This window comes from Melanostigma gelatinosum, assembly GCF_949748355.1.
Source record: "Melanostigma gelatinosum genome assembly, chromosome: 11".
NCBI lineage: Eukaryota > Metazoa > Chordata > Actinopteri > Perciformes > Zoarcidae > Melanostigma > Melanostigma gelatinosum.
In genome coordinates, this window is record NC_136644.1 from 2,515,219 (window position 1) to 2,532,048 (window position 16,830).

A 16,830-nucleotide genomic window follows, 5' to 3' on the forward strand; every position below is an offset into this window, starting at 1 on the left:
GGCCACAATATCAATAATGCAGGACCAGCCTCAGCATAATAGTGGACTTAAGTTGTTCCCTAATAAACTTTCATTAATCAAATTACCATAAATATGGCTATGACAGGTGTGGAACTAATGCTAAAATCAGACATATAGAGTACATATTTTATATTTTTGAGAGCATTATAACATGCAACTAGTTGATTCAAAGACAAGACAATCAAATATCATCTACTTACACGCATACACAAACTGCCTCCACAGCAATTCTCAAATAAATATTTATTATGATGATTCTCTTTATGATCTACAGTAATGATGAATACAACACTTTATAATAATAAATAATAATAATGTATTTTATTTGTAACGCATTTTTCTAAAATGTAACAAGTGCATCGCTACATTTAGTCACATCTGTTTGTTTAAAATATGTGTACTTAAATATCAGTAATCTACGATTAGGTGCAAATATATAGTGTCCATTAAAGTGTCCTGGGTGAGATGTCAGCATTGTGTAGGTTACAATTAAAACCTACATTAACTCGGTATGATGTCAGTAGTCTTGACATGAGCTCCTATTCATGTCCTACCGATGAACTTTAAGTTGCATTTCAGATTGTTTTGTGATTTTCTTTCTTGTGACAAACAGACTCACCCTTTTACAAAACACTGGAAATATGTCTAAACTACGTATCAACTCTGCAGCTCTTAGTGTGCCGGTGGAAGAGTCCTTCCTGATGATAACATTGTGCACAATGGTCGTTAAATAATCTGTTTATAATGTTTATAATAATCAGCAGTATCATTTGCTACAATCACCCTCCTTGAAGTGACTCTGCTTTAGGCACGCAACGTTTTTCTGACTATCTACAACGAACAACTGTGTACAACAAATGACTCAGTAATCAAGATGTTCAAAACAATCCATGCCACCTGATTATTGATGAATCAAGATGATAGACATTGTACATTCACCTTGTACAAACCTGAAATAATGCATATATTATCAGTGTCGGTGCACGATGACTGTTAAGAGGTGTACGCTGATACAGAGGTACGTTGAGATTAGGTGATGGAATAAAGACCGCCGCCGAAGCTCTTCCCCATCATCTTCAAGAGAAGTTAGAGGAAAAAATGAATTTAAAAACTGGGTTAAGTGCCTCCCACAAACATAAAACAATCTTAAAGATTATAGAAAACATGCTACAGTCAATAAATGTATGCTGAATATTGTAACTAGTAACTAGATAACTAGTAAAGATGTGTTGATGATGAAAGGGAGGCTGACGGTAGCAGGTTTAAGACTACTATGCTGCACAGTTACAGGGCTTACATTAATATTGTATCGCTATTGGTCAGATAAAAAGACTGGAAAATGATATCAACCTCAATCAATGCTTGTTTCGTGAACGTGTGTACCTTTGTCAGGTGATACTCCCCATCTACCAGCTGCTCAATGATATTGAAGTGGTCGGTGTCCGCCACATCCTCCTTGGTCACATTGAGTCCTGACGCCTCTAAAGTCTTTAAAGCCAGAAAATACACTTTATTATTAAAAGGTAGCTTTAATAAAGAAGTCCCATCATACTCTAATCAAGCCCGGCGACGTCCAGGATAAGCGGTTTAAGATCATGGATGGTCATGGATCATGGATCATGGATACTCTCATCAAAACGGTGTTCACGCTCAGCAGCACTCACTTTGTAGTATTCTTCCGACTGCTTGCGAAACTCGGGCGAGTCGTTCTCAGCGACGGCCACCATGATGCGGCAGCTGGAGGAGGAGAGTTTGAGCTGAGGGACCAGTTTGCTGGGGCTGTTCCTCACCGCCACCTCCCTGCAAACAGGAGACACCCCGAGGAGAGAGGAGTCAAATACTGAGTGGTACGACACACACACACACACACAGTTCTCCTCCACAAACACAATCACAACACCCTCACACACACAATGCTCTCTACATCACAGTGCGGTAAGGAACGTACTCTGTCATCTTCAAAGGCTCGTTCACGTAGGTGGACAGGATGGGCAGGAGGTCATATATGCCACTAACAAGGAAAGCACCTGTTAAGACAGTTGGAGGAACAACAAAGACAAAACTATATCAGCTGTGCAGTGTTTGCGTCTCAACCTTTGCATTTCCGAGATAGCTCCGATCTCTCCACTGGCTTCCTGTAGCATCTCGGATACACTTCAAAATTCTCACCATCACTTACAGAGCACTTCACGGTCAGGCTCCGACTTATGTAGCTGATCTACTTCGCCCCTATTCACCCGCCCGCACTCTCAGGTCAAACGCTCTAGGTCTTCTGTCAGTCCCACGCACACGATTTAAGACCCGTGGTGACCGAGCCTTTGAGGCAGTGGCCCCGAGGCTCTGGAATGCTCTGCCTGCAACTCTACGCCTCGCAGATACTGTGGATACTTTTAAAAGCCAGCTAAAAACCCACCTGTTTAGGCTGGCGTTTGTGTAAAAGTAAACCCATGTCCTAGACCTGCTCTTAACATTTGTTTTACATTTTTATTTTATTTTTATTTTATTCTTTAACATTTTTTATTCACTCTGTGTATGTAATGTATTGACCCTAGGGTCACATTGTGTTTTTTATGCTTTTAAATGTCTGCTCTGTTAAGCACTTTGTGATAGTACTGTCTGTGAAAAGCGCGATATAAATAAAATTCATTCATTCATTCATTCATTTCTGTTTGTCAGTCGCCTCCATCACTCGTCCCGTTTCACCCGATGGACCTTACCTTTGATCTGAGGAGTCACGCTGTATTGCGACCAGTCAGTGGAGAGGACCATTGCAGCCAGGTGAGCCCCAGCAGAGTGGCCGCACAGGTACAGACCACTGAGGGAGGGATCAGAGTTTAGAAAAGACAAACGGAGATGACCTTGATGATGGCATTTCATCTCTTTCTGGGTGAGAGGGAACATTTCAAAATGCATTTTAATGTAATGCTTGAATTAATAACGGGTCAGAAAACAAGCATGGGTACCTGATGTGAGAATACTGCTGGACAACAGACACGACACTCCTGCGTACTTGAGACACCATCAGGTCCATGCTGCCTGAAAGGGGCACAGGCAGAGCGCTGACATTCCCAGCTCATCTTCATAAAACAATCTTTTTTTTCCCCCAGGAAGAGAAAAAATCTTCTCTGAAATGAAGAGACTCTACCTTTGGGGGCGATGTCATAATCGACGGCAACCACCACTACGCCTTTGTCAACGAGCGGAACAGCCATGAATCCTGACTCCTCCTTGCTGTATGAGCACAAAGCATCAACAACGGGACAAACCTGAAGAAGAAATTTAAATCTGCAACGCAGACGAGAACACAACGCCGTACCTGAGGACCTGCCAGAAGCCTCCATGTAGGTAAATAACAAGGGGGACATCTGAAACAGAGGGAATCAGGCCCGTTAATCCGCACGAATTATCTGAGCTTCTGCTATTTGAAGCATGTCAATGGGGGGGGGGGGGGTGTTAACAGTCACACATGTCAGTACCCAAAGAGCTGGTGCGGGGTATGTAGACATCCAGTTTCTCTCCATCTCCCTCTCCGTACGGCACGTTGAGCAACGTTTGAGCCAGACCGCGGGCGAGCGCCGTCCCTGGACACACTCAGAATCAAAGCACGACACGAGGGGTGCACAACGTGACCACACATACAGGGAGACAAGGTCACCCTGACATCTCTGGGTGTATTAGGTCATTGTGGACAATGCTGCTCTGTATTGGATTTTAGCATCAATGTGATGAATTCCTGATTTTGTGTCTAATTCACTGGTTTAGACGGAAGCAGACAGTCCCATTAGTTGTCCCAGTTTCTCACGGGAGGCCAGTGGGTTGAGGCACTGATCGTGAACGGTAACAACCCAGATTCAACTGCGGTTGGGGACCTTTGTTGCATATGGCTCATCTCTCTCACCGCTCACTTCCTGTCATTTTCCTGCTGTTGGCTGTCTAATAAAAAGGTATCAAATGGAAATTGTATATACCATTCATTCAAAATCAAGTTATGGAGAAGCATATTTGTACAAGATTTAGTCCAAATTATGCAGATCAGTGAGAGGCAACTTAATTTAGAGACCCTCATTACCAATTTTCCCTTCTTTTGTTTAGCTCTGGCTACAAAACCTGGCACAGTATCACCAAATTCAATTCAATGTCCCAATTAGGTAATTCTGTGTGGCACATGTAGCCTAGATGGATTTTTGTTGTTTTATTTCTTACACTCTGAAGTTTTGAAATCTTAACACAACTCATCCAGAATACCGATTACTATTAGACATGTTAGACTTATTGAAATATATTAAAGCAGCTTGCGTTTTCGAAGTTAAAATATCTTTCGAAAAACATGTCGACTACCTATCTCGGGCTACACACTTCCTGTCCGACCGGATTTATGTTAATTGTTGCGAATTAGCATTTTAGCTTTAAAACAGACCGACCTTCCTTTAAAGCCTTCTCGTGAGCCTTGAGCACGTCGTCTGCCGACATCCTGTCCGACCACTGGCTGGGTGAATACTGCCTGTCAAGCTCCTGTCACACGGAGAGACTGCTGGTCAGCTGGGCGGCCATGAGAGCCGAGACACCGACCACAATGAGCCGCTGATGACCGGTGTAAACATGGGGAACAGCGCTCTCCCCTGCTGTTATTTACCCCCTTTACTGAGGCAGTCAAGCTTCTAATGCAACTTCATTCATCGGTTGTAAAAACGGGAACTATAGAATATTGTTTTTCCAAAAAGTCAAATTATATCCTTAACTCACAGTAAGATACAAATTACAACAATCCTGTCAACGTTACAGCCAACAATCTCAGAATGTTAGCAGAGTAAACACATCAAATAAAAAGCACTTAAAGTCAAAACTCTTACATCTTTCTTCATTTTAGTCCAGTGCATCATTTGTAGTGATGTTACGAGATGTGCCGACACTTCGAAGCGTGTGTCGAGTAATGGAGGGGGCGTTTCCTTGAAGCGCGTATCGAGGCTTGCTTCATTTAGGGGAGGAGCCAAAAATGATGACGTCCGAAGCCTCGCTGCCCGGCTGTACCACGTGACTGCTTCGGGAAGTGGTTCAGATTTTGCCGAGAGGTTTGACAGCAATATAAACCACTCAGGCTCCATTCAAAATGTGGGTTGTTGGTGGAGAGTTGTGAGTTTGGATAGTTTGGATAGCGTTTATATAGTTTGGAGAGTTTAGAGAGAGATAGTTTGGATCGCGTTTATATAGTTTGGAGAGTTTAGAGAGAGATAGTTTGGAGAGTTAGGAGAGTGAGGAGAGAAGGATAGGTGATAAGATGGAGCCAGCTAGGAAGAGGAGGATTTCTCCTGTGTGGGAACACTTTGATTTGATAACTCCTAATAAGGTAAGCTAAATCTAACTCTATTTCAGACACATTAGGTTTGCTTATCAAGAACTGTATTTTTCACAGTTTCTTATTTTATTCAAAGGTGAGGTGTTTATTGTGCTCCAAGGAGTTGGGGTACAATAACAACACCTCATCCATGCTAAGGCATCACCGTGCCTTGCATGAGAATAAGGAGGAAACTGGAGCTTCACCTAGCCATTGTAAGTCATTACAATATTACAAATGCACCATCACAATTTTTCCCTGTTCACTTTTGTTTATTGTGCAAATAAAGACAGGTAACAGACACTGTATTTATTCTCTTTTAACCAGCCACCAGAAAACAAGAGCTGGATGAAGCCCTCGTCTCCATGATAGTGAAGGACACACAGCCCTTCAGTATTGTGGATGATGTTGGATTCAGGGCGTTTGTGTCCAAACTGGATCCCGATTTAAAGTAATAGGATTTTTCAGCCAAACAAAAGCCACCGAAGCAATAAAACGACTGACCTCCGAGTGTGCCACCATTATACGGTCAAAACAAAGCAGAGAGGAAATCCCCCAGGCTTCCACCTCTCATGATGTCACAGGAGGTAATCTATTCTTTTACATTTTGAGATTGATTATTCCGATGAGAACACTTAGTAACATGATCTGTGGTTTCCTCTTAGGTAGCAAACTGTGGCATCGTTTAGACACCAGCGTCATGGAGGCACGGAAGACTCAAAATGTAACAGCAGATGCCACTGTGGAGGTCCAGCGCTACCTTTCCGAGCCAAATATAAGCAGGCTGGAAAAGCCTCTGGAGTACTGGGAGAGGCAAAAATTCCTGTATGCAAATTTATATAGACTTGCGCTTGCGTTTTTGTGCACGCCAGCATCTTCTGTACCCTGTGAAAGGGTGTTTTCAAAGGCCGGAGAGGTTGTGTCAAAAAAAAGGAATCGTTTAAAACCAAACACTGTTGAGAAACTGTTATTTCTGAATAAAAATGAATAAAATGTCCCGTGTCCTGTACATCACTGTCCAAGTTACACAAGCATATTCAGTCCCCTCTTCCTAGTTCCACAAGCACTTTCACTGTCCTCTGCCTGCTTAAGCCCATGCCATTTTCCTAAAGTGACATAATAACATCATTACACAACCTGCCATATCATGATACTACCATTTTGGGAAAATGTACACACACAGAACACATTAAAAAAATATTTTATTATGCACATATGTCATAATTTATGTACAGAAATGATTTGGTCATACATTTTTGTAATTCCGTCATTCCCAACAGCCATAACAGACACAAAAATTCAATGCATCACATTATGTGGTTCAGATACAGCTGCCTGTGATTATACACTTGGCCAGTAGGTGGTATCGTGTGCACATGAAGCTTCGAGTAATGAACTCTTTCTCGAACCAATTGGCTGAAGTGTTGCGATGCCTCATGAGGCTTCATCTCGCCATCACTAACTGAAAGTCTGCTGTCACATGACTCCGATCCACATTGTGCGCAGCTGAGACTTTCGGACTTTAGACTAATGACCTAAACACGTCAGTGTCTGACTGCACTAGACACAGCTGCTCTCTGCAGAGCACACGTCACCGCGTGCTGATAAAACTGATAAAAATTGTTCAGAGTTGCCTCGGTAAATAGCCAATTAAAAAGAAAACCTGAATGTGTGAATTTAAAAGGGTATGCTGTTTAGTAACATTTTACAATCCCACATTTTAATCTTTTTGTCCTATTAGTGCTCCCTTCCTCTAAAAAAAAATAGAAAAACAAATGTAACAGAGGCTCGTCCCAACGATATGACGTTATGTGCTCTGATTGGTCAGAAGTCGCTCAGGGGCACTCTACCGTCACATCTCTGAGGGCGCTGGTTGGGTCAAAGAGTCACGTGACTCTACGTTCATTGCTTGAATGGGAAATAAAAAAGCGCACAACCGCTTGCGCGCTTTCTCAACGTTTGGATTCAGGACAACTTCTCCTGTGGGATTGAATTAGTAATATATTTCTTATTTATTAAACTTTTTTTAAATTATTATTTATAGCATCTTTAAGTCAGAATGGACTGTGTGGACTTTCCGAGAGTTCTGCCAAATTCCCCGAGAAAAGCACGCGGACAAATTCAGGTTCGTGTCTGATTGATCTGAAGGTTTATGTCTCTATCATATCGTACTATCAACAAACTAAGATGAGCAGGACACGATAGTGGATAACTTTAGGTGTCTTTTTTTAAAGAATACCATGTCATTGACTCGTTAAACGTTTATCTACTTCCTCATTCGTCACTAACGGCCTCTGTCTGTCGGCAGGTCATCTTTGGACCGATGTTTTCAGGCAAAAGGTGAGTTCTTCATTCACAAACAGAAGGTCTCTCTGCAGGTGAAGCTAGCTGTTGTTATTCATATCCACTGTTAATAATTACATTACGCAGGAAAAACAATATTCCGCCCAGACTTCAACATCCCGCCAAATCTCGTCCATTGTTTACCGAACTCCCACAGAATGCATGTCATACTAACGTTATACAGTGAGTAACGTTATGTTTTGTAAGTTAACTCATTGTATGACCATATTTTACTGACGTTGCACATTATACGAAACAACATCGCAGTATTTATTACCTCATGCTTATGGTATTGTAGGAAGTTGGTGTTCAAGAGGCTCTGTCATTCATCTGACTGTCATCGTCTTTTAATGAATAAAATAAACGTTTGTTTTTTACTGATATAAACTCAATTTATATGTTTCCTCTTAACCTGCAGCACTGAACTGATGAGGAGAGTGCGCCGGTTCCAGATAGCCCAGTACAAGTGCTTGGTGATCAAATATGCCAAAGACACGCGTTATTCTGACACAGGCATGGCCACACATGACAAGTAAGTCCCCCGTTTTCATTCACTGGGTTCTATGTGTAGTTTGCATGTTCTCCCCGTGTCAGCGTGGGTTCTACGGCTTCTGCCCACAGTTCAAAGACAGCGTAGGTTAATATTGATGACGCTAATTTGCCCGTAGGTGTGAATGTGCTTGTATGAATTAAAGTGCCTGTGTATTTATTACACATACCTCTCTTGCATCAAAGTTCAGCAGCTTGATGGAGGCCAGAACAACACGACATCGTCAAGTTTTCCCCTCCATCTTGTCCATCTTTTAGAAACACAATGGAAGCTGTATCCGCAAGCTGTCTGGAAGAAATGCGGCCTCTGGCAGCACAAATCTGCGTCATTGGAATCGACGAAGGGCAGTTTGTAAGTCTACATATTCCGTTTATTTTCCTCTTCGTCGCCCTAAAACCGTTGCTGTTCACTTCCGTAGAGACCAGAATGTTTTACTCGGGACAAATCCCGCTCTAACTGTTGTTGTAGTTTCCAGACATCGTGGAGTTTTGTGAGGAGATGGCCAATTTAGGGAAGACGATCATTGTAGCTGCTTTGGATGGAACCTTCCAGAGAAAAGTGAGTGTTTGTGTTTTGACTCCACATGTCACTGTGATACTGGCAAACACTCACGGTCCGTACTGACAGACGGACAGTGTGTGGATGCTGCTGAGGCAGATAAAGCACCTCTGTGGCTGTGGATGCAACAAGAGACTCATTAAGGAAGGAGCGTCAACAATCTGCACGAGCGGCACTATAACCGAGAGTTCAACGTGCTCATTATTCCTCACTATAGTGCGTCTGTTCTGTCCTCGTAATGTGATTGTGCCTCCATCCATCCAGTGGTACTTAGTGCTTTTCTGCTGTCCTTTGCGTTCCTGTAGCCGTTTGGAAACATCCTGAACCTCGTCCCTCTAGCGGAGAGCGTCGTGAAGCTCCACGCCGTCTGCATGCAGTGTTACAAAGAAGCCGCCTACACCAAGAGGATAGGAGTGGAGAAGGAGGTGAGGAGGAGATCCCAAGAACAGTCAATGAGTTCGCCATAAACATAAGCGAATGACTTCTAATCTCTCGTTATGCATTAAGTATGTTGTAACAAGATAGTTTTACCAAATATGTTATTGTATGATAATTCTGAATATCATTGTTATGTTGTGTCCGTCAGCCATCTTTAATTATAGAGTGGTTAGTGAACCTTTCTTTTCTTTGATCAAACTCTTGTGAACCCGTCGACTGTTGTTTCTCTGTGCCACAGGTGGAAGTGATTGGTGGAACTGACAAGTATCAGGCGGTGTGTAGAAAGTGTTACGGAGGTCTGATGGTGGACAAAGAGAACAGCGCTCCTTTCAGGAACGAAACTCCACAACACATCCTCTCGGGAAAACTCGTGGAGTCAGCGATTCCTAGGAAGCTTTTCTCTTCTCTCCATTTCTGAACACAAACATAAGACTTGTTGCCTGAAGTTCGGTGGAGAGTATAAATCCAGAGATCTAATGGTGTTTTTTTTGGTTGGTTTTTGTGCATGAGCGAGCATTTGGTTGGAAAATGGATTTTTATTTGACATTAACTTTTGCTTCCTGATATTTTAGGTACCTTAAAGTTTCTGCTAACGAGTTGGATTTCATCAGCCCAATTAACTTCCTAAGTGTTTGTATGTGTTCTTTATTTGGTGTCTAATAGGTGTAATGTATTAAAACAGTTTTTACTTAACGGGGCGCTTAATAACCCTGAAGACTAATAACTGTTATGGGTTTAAACTTCCTTCATTGTAGCAGTATCCTGTCAAGTGTAAGGTTTTTAATTGTCTGTATAATTGTGTATTCTGGTTACATTTGGCAGGTCAGCAGGAGTTTGAAATACAAATTAAATTTTAAAGTGTACATTATATCACAACAGTTGGGAGATTATCTTTTCCCCATTTTAAAGCGTACGGTATGTTTTTAACTCTCGCACACTTAACTGTGATACGTAACTGAATGCCCTCACATGTGACAGAGGACCAAAATAACCTGTTTAAATCCTGGCAGGCTGGAATGGAAAAAGTATATCATCCCTAAAATATAAAACCTGTAATACTGCAGTGCACATACGCAACAATAACCTTAAAACAACTGAACATCCTGTGAATGATTTCATTCTGACATCAAAGAAAAATGAAGGCGAAGGGTCACATGGCAACTTAACTGTCATATAAAAACAAATCACACTAAAAGTGACCAGTATTTATAGAACAAATCATCCAGCCTTACATGTAAAACATGGCTCTTGATCAAATGTAACTTAAAATTTACAGAATACCAAATTACCTAACTTTGCAAAAATATCACATGCGCCACAAAATAATTACCGTGTTACCGTAACGCTATATTTGGAGAGTAAATCTAAAGAGATGTCCTGTCAGTCGGGTGATTTAGGAGGTCGTGCAATGACGAGCTGCAGCTCCAACTGCTTCTCCAGAGCCTGAAACTCAGCCTTTGCAACACAAAAAAAAAACACACTGGCAGCTGTGATGCAGTTTAACTTTAATATTTAATCATTGCACATTTGACTCACTTTTCTTCCCCAAAAACCCTTTGTTAAATTTCTCCTTACGGTACAAATGACAAATCAACAGAAGTTTCTCATATAGATGGCTTAAGCAAGTTCTTTATGTATTTTCTATTAATAATCAATGTATTTCCACTTGTACAAATATCTTCAATGTGGTACCACAATAGCATGTTTATTTAAATGCAACCACATTCAATTACTGGTCTGTCATTCGCAGATCTAGAGTCTGTTCAAATCAAAATCTATGTTTGAGCATCACTTTAGACGAGCTGCAGCAGCCGGACCTTCGGGCACAGAGCAACACATGAAACCAGTCGTCTAACGAAGGACGTCGCAGGCTGAGCTGTTAATCTGTCGTTGGTAAAGACACACCTGCTGCCTTCAACAGTTTAGATTAAGACGCCTGTAAACGGGAGATAAAAATCAGTGTTTAGGAAACTAACCGTCTCACAGACCTTGGAGGAAGTGAGAGGCCGCTCAGTTCGCAGGTTTGAGAGGGAGCATTGTTTCTGCTAGTTAATAAGTTACTCCCCAGTAAGAGCACATGCTCGGTGGATAAACCTGTTCAGTGCAGTTATCTACATTCTCCTCCCTCCTGTCTATCGGAACCACAAGTTTAAAGGGCAACACCGACTATGAACATCCAATAAACGCCTCTACAGACTACCACCCGTAACCCACTGTTAACACATATTAGTTATATCTGCAATGATCAGAGTTTAAGAACCGGAGGGGGTTTTATGTGTTCTCATGTAACCAACAGCACATTAGAGTGCTCTTAAAGACGCCACTAGTTGAGATGGAAAACCCAGGAGCAACATTACTGCAAAGATTGCAAAACTCTCAGAGGTGATTTTGTGGTTTTATGTCTACGAAACATGACTGCACAATCTGTACAGAACTACATCACGGGGGGACATTTGGCTTTGTAGTGGTCTTTTCCCACTGTAATCGAGTACATCCTGAAACATCCACTGAACCAAACAAGCAAAGAAAAACAGGCACATAGATCCATGAAAGTGGCAGCTTTGTAAGGTGACGTCTATGTACAAATGCAGATTCTCAGGTTCCACCAGAGAGTAAAGAGGAACACGTTCTTCACACCGTCACATTATATGTCACCTTTGACCTGCTGGGCACATTCTATCTACCTCTCCCCATCAGGATCAGCCCACTGGAGGTAAAGAGCTGCGTCTTTGCACACAGGTCTCAGGTCAGATACTCGACAGTCAGCCCGACGTCTTGATATCCGACCGCCGACCCGGTGGCGTAAACGGCGGTGTCCCTCGTCTCTAACTTGCAGTTGCACTGCGCGGGCTCTCAACACTTGGAAAGGTGTGTTGAATCAAATGTAAAACCACATCAATATGATATAGCTGTGGGTCTGTGCAGTGCAACAACAATCAGTGGACCAACAGATGATCTGGTCCAGGCGACCTCCCAACGTCTCAGTAGCTGGGCGGCTGGTAGTCAGCGTCTCCTTGCGGCTGAGGGTTTGGCTGGAAGGGGGGCTGCATGTCGGGCGCTTTGCTGGGATGGGCGTTGTAGGTGGTAGGGGTGTAGGTGGTGGGGTTGTAGGAGGTGGGGGCGTAGGTCGGAGGGTACGGGGTGTGGTGATCTGCTCGTGGCTCTGTGTAGGTCGGGATGGTCACTTCATTCACACCGCGGCGGAAACGGATCAACGCAAAGTAGGTCAGGAGTCCCTGTTTAATGAAATAAAAATGTCACGGTTAGTACAGTCACTTTGAAGAGTTCCAGTTTTGTTTCACAATATTCCCGAGGATGTTTTAAATCTTTACTTTTTTTCAGTGATTGATGCATTTTTCTCAACTTCTAACTGAACTGGTTTCACTTCGTATCGTTGTGTCAAAACTTGCCCTAACGTGCAGAGACCTGAGGCTTCTCAGTGGAGACGATCCACCACGATGACACTTAGTCGGTCCATGCATCACATTATTGCAACATGTGTGATGTGTGCTAATGAGGCTTAATGCAGGGTTTGAAGTCTTCTGAATGGGGGGAAACACCCTGACGATCACATGTCCAGAAGACAAACACTTGCTATTTGCGCTCAGCTATTATTGTAACTTAAGGGAAATAGAAGTGTTACACAAGATGGAATATCTGTGTGAGAGCAACTTCATTATAGTTTCTTGAAATATAAGGTTTGCTGTTCAGCAGATGACTCTGAAGCATCAAATGTCAGAGGTTCCCACCAGTAATGGAACGCACCGTCCTGGAGGACTTTTACAAACAATATGCAACTTCATTAATGATTGTATGGAACACATGATGTCTCTTAAGCAGATTTAAAGTCTCTTGCAAGTTTTTGTACCTTACCAACATGAACTGAAGTCAGTGGTGGCTTTAAAGGACTCATTTTACAATTTGGGAAATATGCGTATTCGCTTTCTTGCAGAGAATCAGGTGAGGATGAAATTCGGAGCTGTTTTTTTTTATTAAAAAGAAGACAACAGCAGTCCTGCTCACCCATGTGGCGATAGAGAAGAACGAGAAGGCCACAGTGGCTCGCGCCGCGTCCTGTGGGACGCCGGCGACTTCGTCAGTTCTCGCCCACTCACTGGCCAACAGGCAGAAACAAACAAACCAAAGGAAGCACCACACCCCTATAAAACACAGAGAGACACAGATGCACAAACACACACAGTTGTGAATTATTAAAAGATATCAAAACTGTGAAAAACATACTGTGAAAAACATACTAAAAACAATGTCAAATGAAAACAAAGGGCTCTGCTGTTGCCATCTGCTCGAATGACCACAAGCTGTGTTTCTAACGGCCACTTCTTTGTTTGCTTGAAGAATGGCTGACTGTGAACTGTGGCATGTACAGCTGACGTTGCTGCCGCGTGCAGCGATGAATAATACACGTCGTCGTGTGTCAGCAGAAGAGGCGGCGGTCTGTCGCACATTACGCCAATTCCCAGAGGCATTCTGTCCAGATACAACACTGACATATTGTCACCTAATTCAGTTGATATGTGGTGAACATGTTAGCAAACCGTAACACCAAAACAATGAGCTAAAAGGAGATAAACACGACAAACTACACACTCTTTTATATTACACAAAGTCATTTGATCCACTGTTAATATAAAAATATGAATTAGTGCAGCTTTAAAGCTCTTTCAAAACAAAGACAACGCTCCTGCTCACCTGAGAATCCCAGGTCTGCCATGACAGCGTACTTCCTCTCCTGTGCGTTGCTCATGAAAGGCACGTAAGCGTCCAACACCAGGAAGGCAACGCATGCCAGGAAGGCGATCATCCCGATGCCAATAGCGTAATGACATGCCGAGTCGTTCTGGTTGAACATGCACTTCGCCTCGGCACTGTGGGCAGAGTTGATGTATCCCTCCGTTGTGATGGAAGCAAACACCACCAGGGCAAATATCTACATTGAATCAGAGAAAAGAAGAAGGTGGCCTTCAATGACTTGCAAAGCCGTATGAAGAACGTGTCTTGTTGAAGGACCATAGCGTTGGCTTTTACAGTTATCCATTAACTTCACTGCCGCGCTGCTCGCTGTTGTTTTGAGGCTGATTTGCTGCCTTTGGTTTCACTTCACGAAAGCACAATGTGAACACATCACCGAAAGAGAGTTTTGTCACGTGACAAACATCCTCAGGTGGAGTACTGAAAGCAAACTTTACAGAAGATATATGTAGAGAAGAGGTCTGCTGCTGTCTCCTCTGGTCACCCACCGAACCATGTGACCCACTTCTGAGTGCAGCTGCCATGTGACTCCAGAGACACCACAAACTCCACCAACAACACTCACAATGAGCCTGGGAGGAGGATAGAGAGGGACTGTTTCACTCTGTTTCCTGCTGATGGGACGAGACGAAAAGTACCAAAAACTAGCAGAAGACATCAGGGAAGTGAATGTGGGGAGTTCCAAAACACAAGACACGAGTGAGACAGAGGGATCGTTAGTGGAGCAGACGGATGTTTCTGTGCATTGTGACGACAACACAATCGGACAGATGGAAAGTGTTTGAGAGTGACAGATGTCACAAACATGTGAAAACGTCCCGTATGTTCATGCAGCATGTCCTTTTGGCGCTAGTTTGTTTTGCCCTGTCAGACGCCATTAAGCTGCACAAATAACAGAGACACCCTCCGTCTGATGACTTGTGTTTACAACATGAATAAAACGCCACCAGAAGGGAAACATCTACCGTTTCACATGCAACAGCAGGGTCAGACCAGGTATAGTGATGTGATTCAACACCTTAGATGAGCAAGAAACACTGTACGCAGACATTCCATGTTGCAGGAGCAGGTGTGGTGCATTGTGGGACCTGTAGGCTGTGTTACAGACCGAATAATCCTCTCTTGCGTCACAGGTGCAGGCTTGTTGAAGTAAGATTAGAATCACCAGAGATACACGGCGATCTAGCCAGTGTGAATTTGAGATGAGTTGACCACAGCTGAACTTATGTGCGTGCGTGTGTGTGTGTGTGTGTGTGTGTGTGTGTGTGTGTGTGTGTGTGTGTGTGTGTGTGTGTTGTGCGTTGAGGAGGAGATCAGTGGCAAACATTCACCACGAGTCAAAGCGAGGGCCAACGGGGGAGAGGTATCACCTTCCCTTCCCATCAGCCCCTGTTTTCCAGTTCACACATAATCTCACATACATTTTCCCAAACATATCAACACTCAGCAGTTGTGGCAGCCAAGGGCACATTCTGTCCTCTGTCCTCATCTACCGCGCAGGATAACTGTGTGTCTTCTCACCCACCTACGATCACCCTGCATGTGCATTAGCTGGAGGCCGGACGAATAGCTTACGCTCCATGAACCCAGTAAATGGAAATCAAGCTTGGTCTCTGTAATCTTGGACACGAGTCTGTGGGGAGAAGACGGCAGTCACGTCCAATAAAACTCTCTCTGGATGAGGATCCAAATCGTGTGCTTCACCAGGGAAGTGTTCCAGGACTTCAGTTCAAATCCAGTCCTTTAAATCGGCTCGCTCACAAACACGCAGGGTTGGACAACAATACATTTTATCGCACAACCTGTCTGGTTACAAGACTTTCCAGATCAGTGTTTTAATCACAAAAACAAATCTTTGCCACAAGATCTGCCTAGCAACAGGTGATCAGCAGGAACAACTTCTCAGAACTTTCCTTGGTACATGAAACCTCCTTTTTATGCAAATAAACGTTGTGCGTACAGCCCCTTTATGATGACAACAACTACTAATACTACTGTCATGTAACCATTGAAATACATAGACTCGTGTAGCAGAGAGTATTGTGGTCTGTCTATAAGTTAAATGTAATCTTCCTCTCTGGGGAGCACAGCTCCAGTGTAACAGACTGCAGAGATCTCCAAAAGATGAACATGATCAAACATCCTGGCAGATTGAGTTGGTGTTTTGCTTCTAACTCAGTGTCTGACAGTTTTCTGTCTTTTGTCCTCTGACAACAGCAGTGTTGACCTGCGCTGTCACCGAGCTGCTGTCACGCACCAGCTGCGTGCAGCACGACGCCCCGTAGAGACGCTGCACATAGGAGCCTGTTGTTCTGCCAACTCAAATAGAAACGGAGCGTTTCGCTCCACAGAGCCAGTTTACGCGCTCCAGGCCATGTTGGATATGACTTCTGTGTCTCCTTAACCTTTGAACACGCGCTGGTAAATCTCCCACGCCCACACGGCCCACTCACCCAACTCAGTATCCGCACGATGGTTGGCGGCTGTCGGATAAACTTGTAGAAGTCGAAGCCTCCTCCTGCGAGCGAAGCCCCGTACGCACTTGCACCGGCCGTCTCCTCCATGTCTCTCTCCCGTCCAACAGGTTGTCCGAAGCTCGCCGAGGGGTTTACTTTTCTCTCCACCGACCTGACAGGACAGCCCGCTAAACTAAACTACACTACGCTGCTGTCACCTCCTGTCGTGCTGCTTCTCCAGAACGAAGACCAGTGGCACCCGGAGGAGCTGCTGCGCGTCAGAGGGGCGGAGTTGCGCGGTTAGGAGCCCGGAAACGCGATCATGAGCTGCTCTTGTCATTCTTTTTCACTCACCACAAATA

At 43.7% G+C, this 16,830-nt stretch overlaps 3 protein-coding genes across 3 annotated transcripts; 1 reads left to right on the forward strand and 2 right to left on the reverse strand.

The window, feature by feature from the left end:
- Positions 1 to 328: 328 nt before the first annotated feature.
- afmid (arylformamidase) lies at positions 329 to 4,936 on the reverse strand. The gene is made up of 11 exons (XM_079277792.1): positions 4,872 to 4,936; positions 4,443 to 4,533; positions 3,498 to 3,602; positions 3,338 to 3,386; positions 3,167 to 3,252; positions 2,985 to 3,057; positions 2,739 to 2,836; positions 1,970 to 2,048; positions 1,686 to 1,821; positions 1,405 to 1,509; positions 329 to 1,095 (listed from the first exon to the last, which is right to left on the reverse strand). The coding sequence occupies exons 1-11, from the start codon at positions 4,899 to 4,901 to the stop codon at positions 1,051 to 1,053; spliced, it is 897 nt and encodes a 298-aa protein (XP_079133918.1). The 5' UTR covers positions 4,902 to 4,936; the 3' UTR covers positions 329 to 1,050.
- A 2,340-nt stretch (positions 4,937 to 7,276) lies between these two features.
- tk1 (thymidine kinase 1, soluble) lies at positions 7,277 to 10,069 on the forward strand. The gene is made up of 7 exons (XM_079278255.1): positions 7,277 to 7,478; positions 7,662 to 7,693; positions 8,115 to 8,228; positions 8,504 to 8,597; positions 8,715 to 8,804; positions 9,110 to 9,229; positions 9,481 to 10,069. The coding sequence occupies exons 1-7, from the start codon at positions 7,413 to 7,415 to the stop codon at positions 9,658 to 9,660; spliced, it is 696 nt and encodes a 231-aa protein (XP_079134381.1). The 5' UTR covers positions 7,277 to 7,412; the 3' UTR covers positions 9,661 to 10,069.
- A 643-nt stretch (positions 10,070 to 10,712) lies between these two features.
- On the reverse strand, positions 10,713 to 16,748 carry syngr2b (synaptogyrin 2b). Its single transcript, XM_079279416.1, has 4 exons — positions 16,466 to 16,748; positions 13,953 to 14,190; positions 13,266 to 13,402; positions 10,713 to 12,478 (listed from the first exon to the last, which is right to left on the reverse strand). The coding sequence occupies exons 1-4, from the start codon at positions 16,574 to 16,576 to the stop codon at positions 12,224 to 12,226; spliced, it is 741 nt and encodes a 246-aa protein (XP_079135542.1). The 5' UTR covers positions 16,577 to 16,748; the 3' UTR covers positions 10,713 to 12,223.
- Between the last annotated feature and the right edge of the window lie 82 nt (positions 16,749 to 16,830).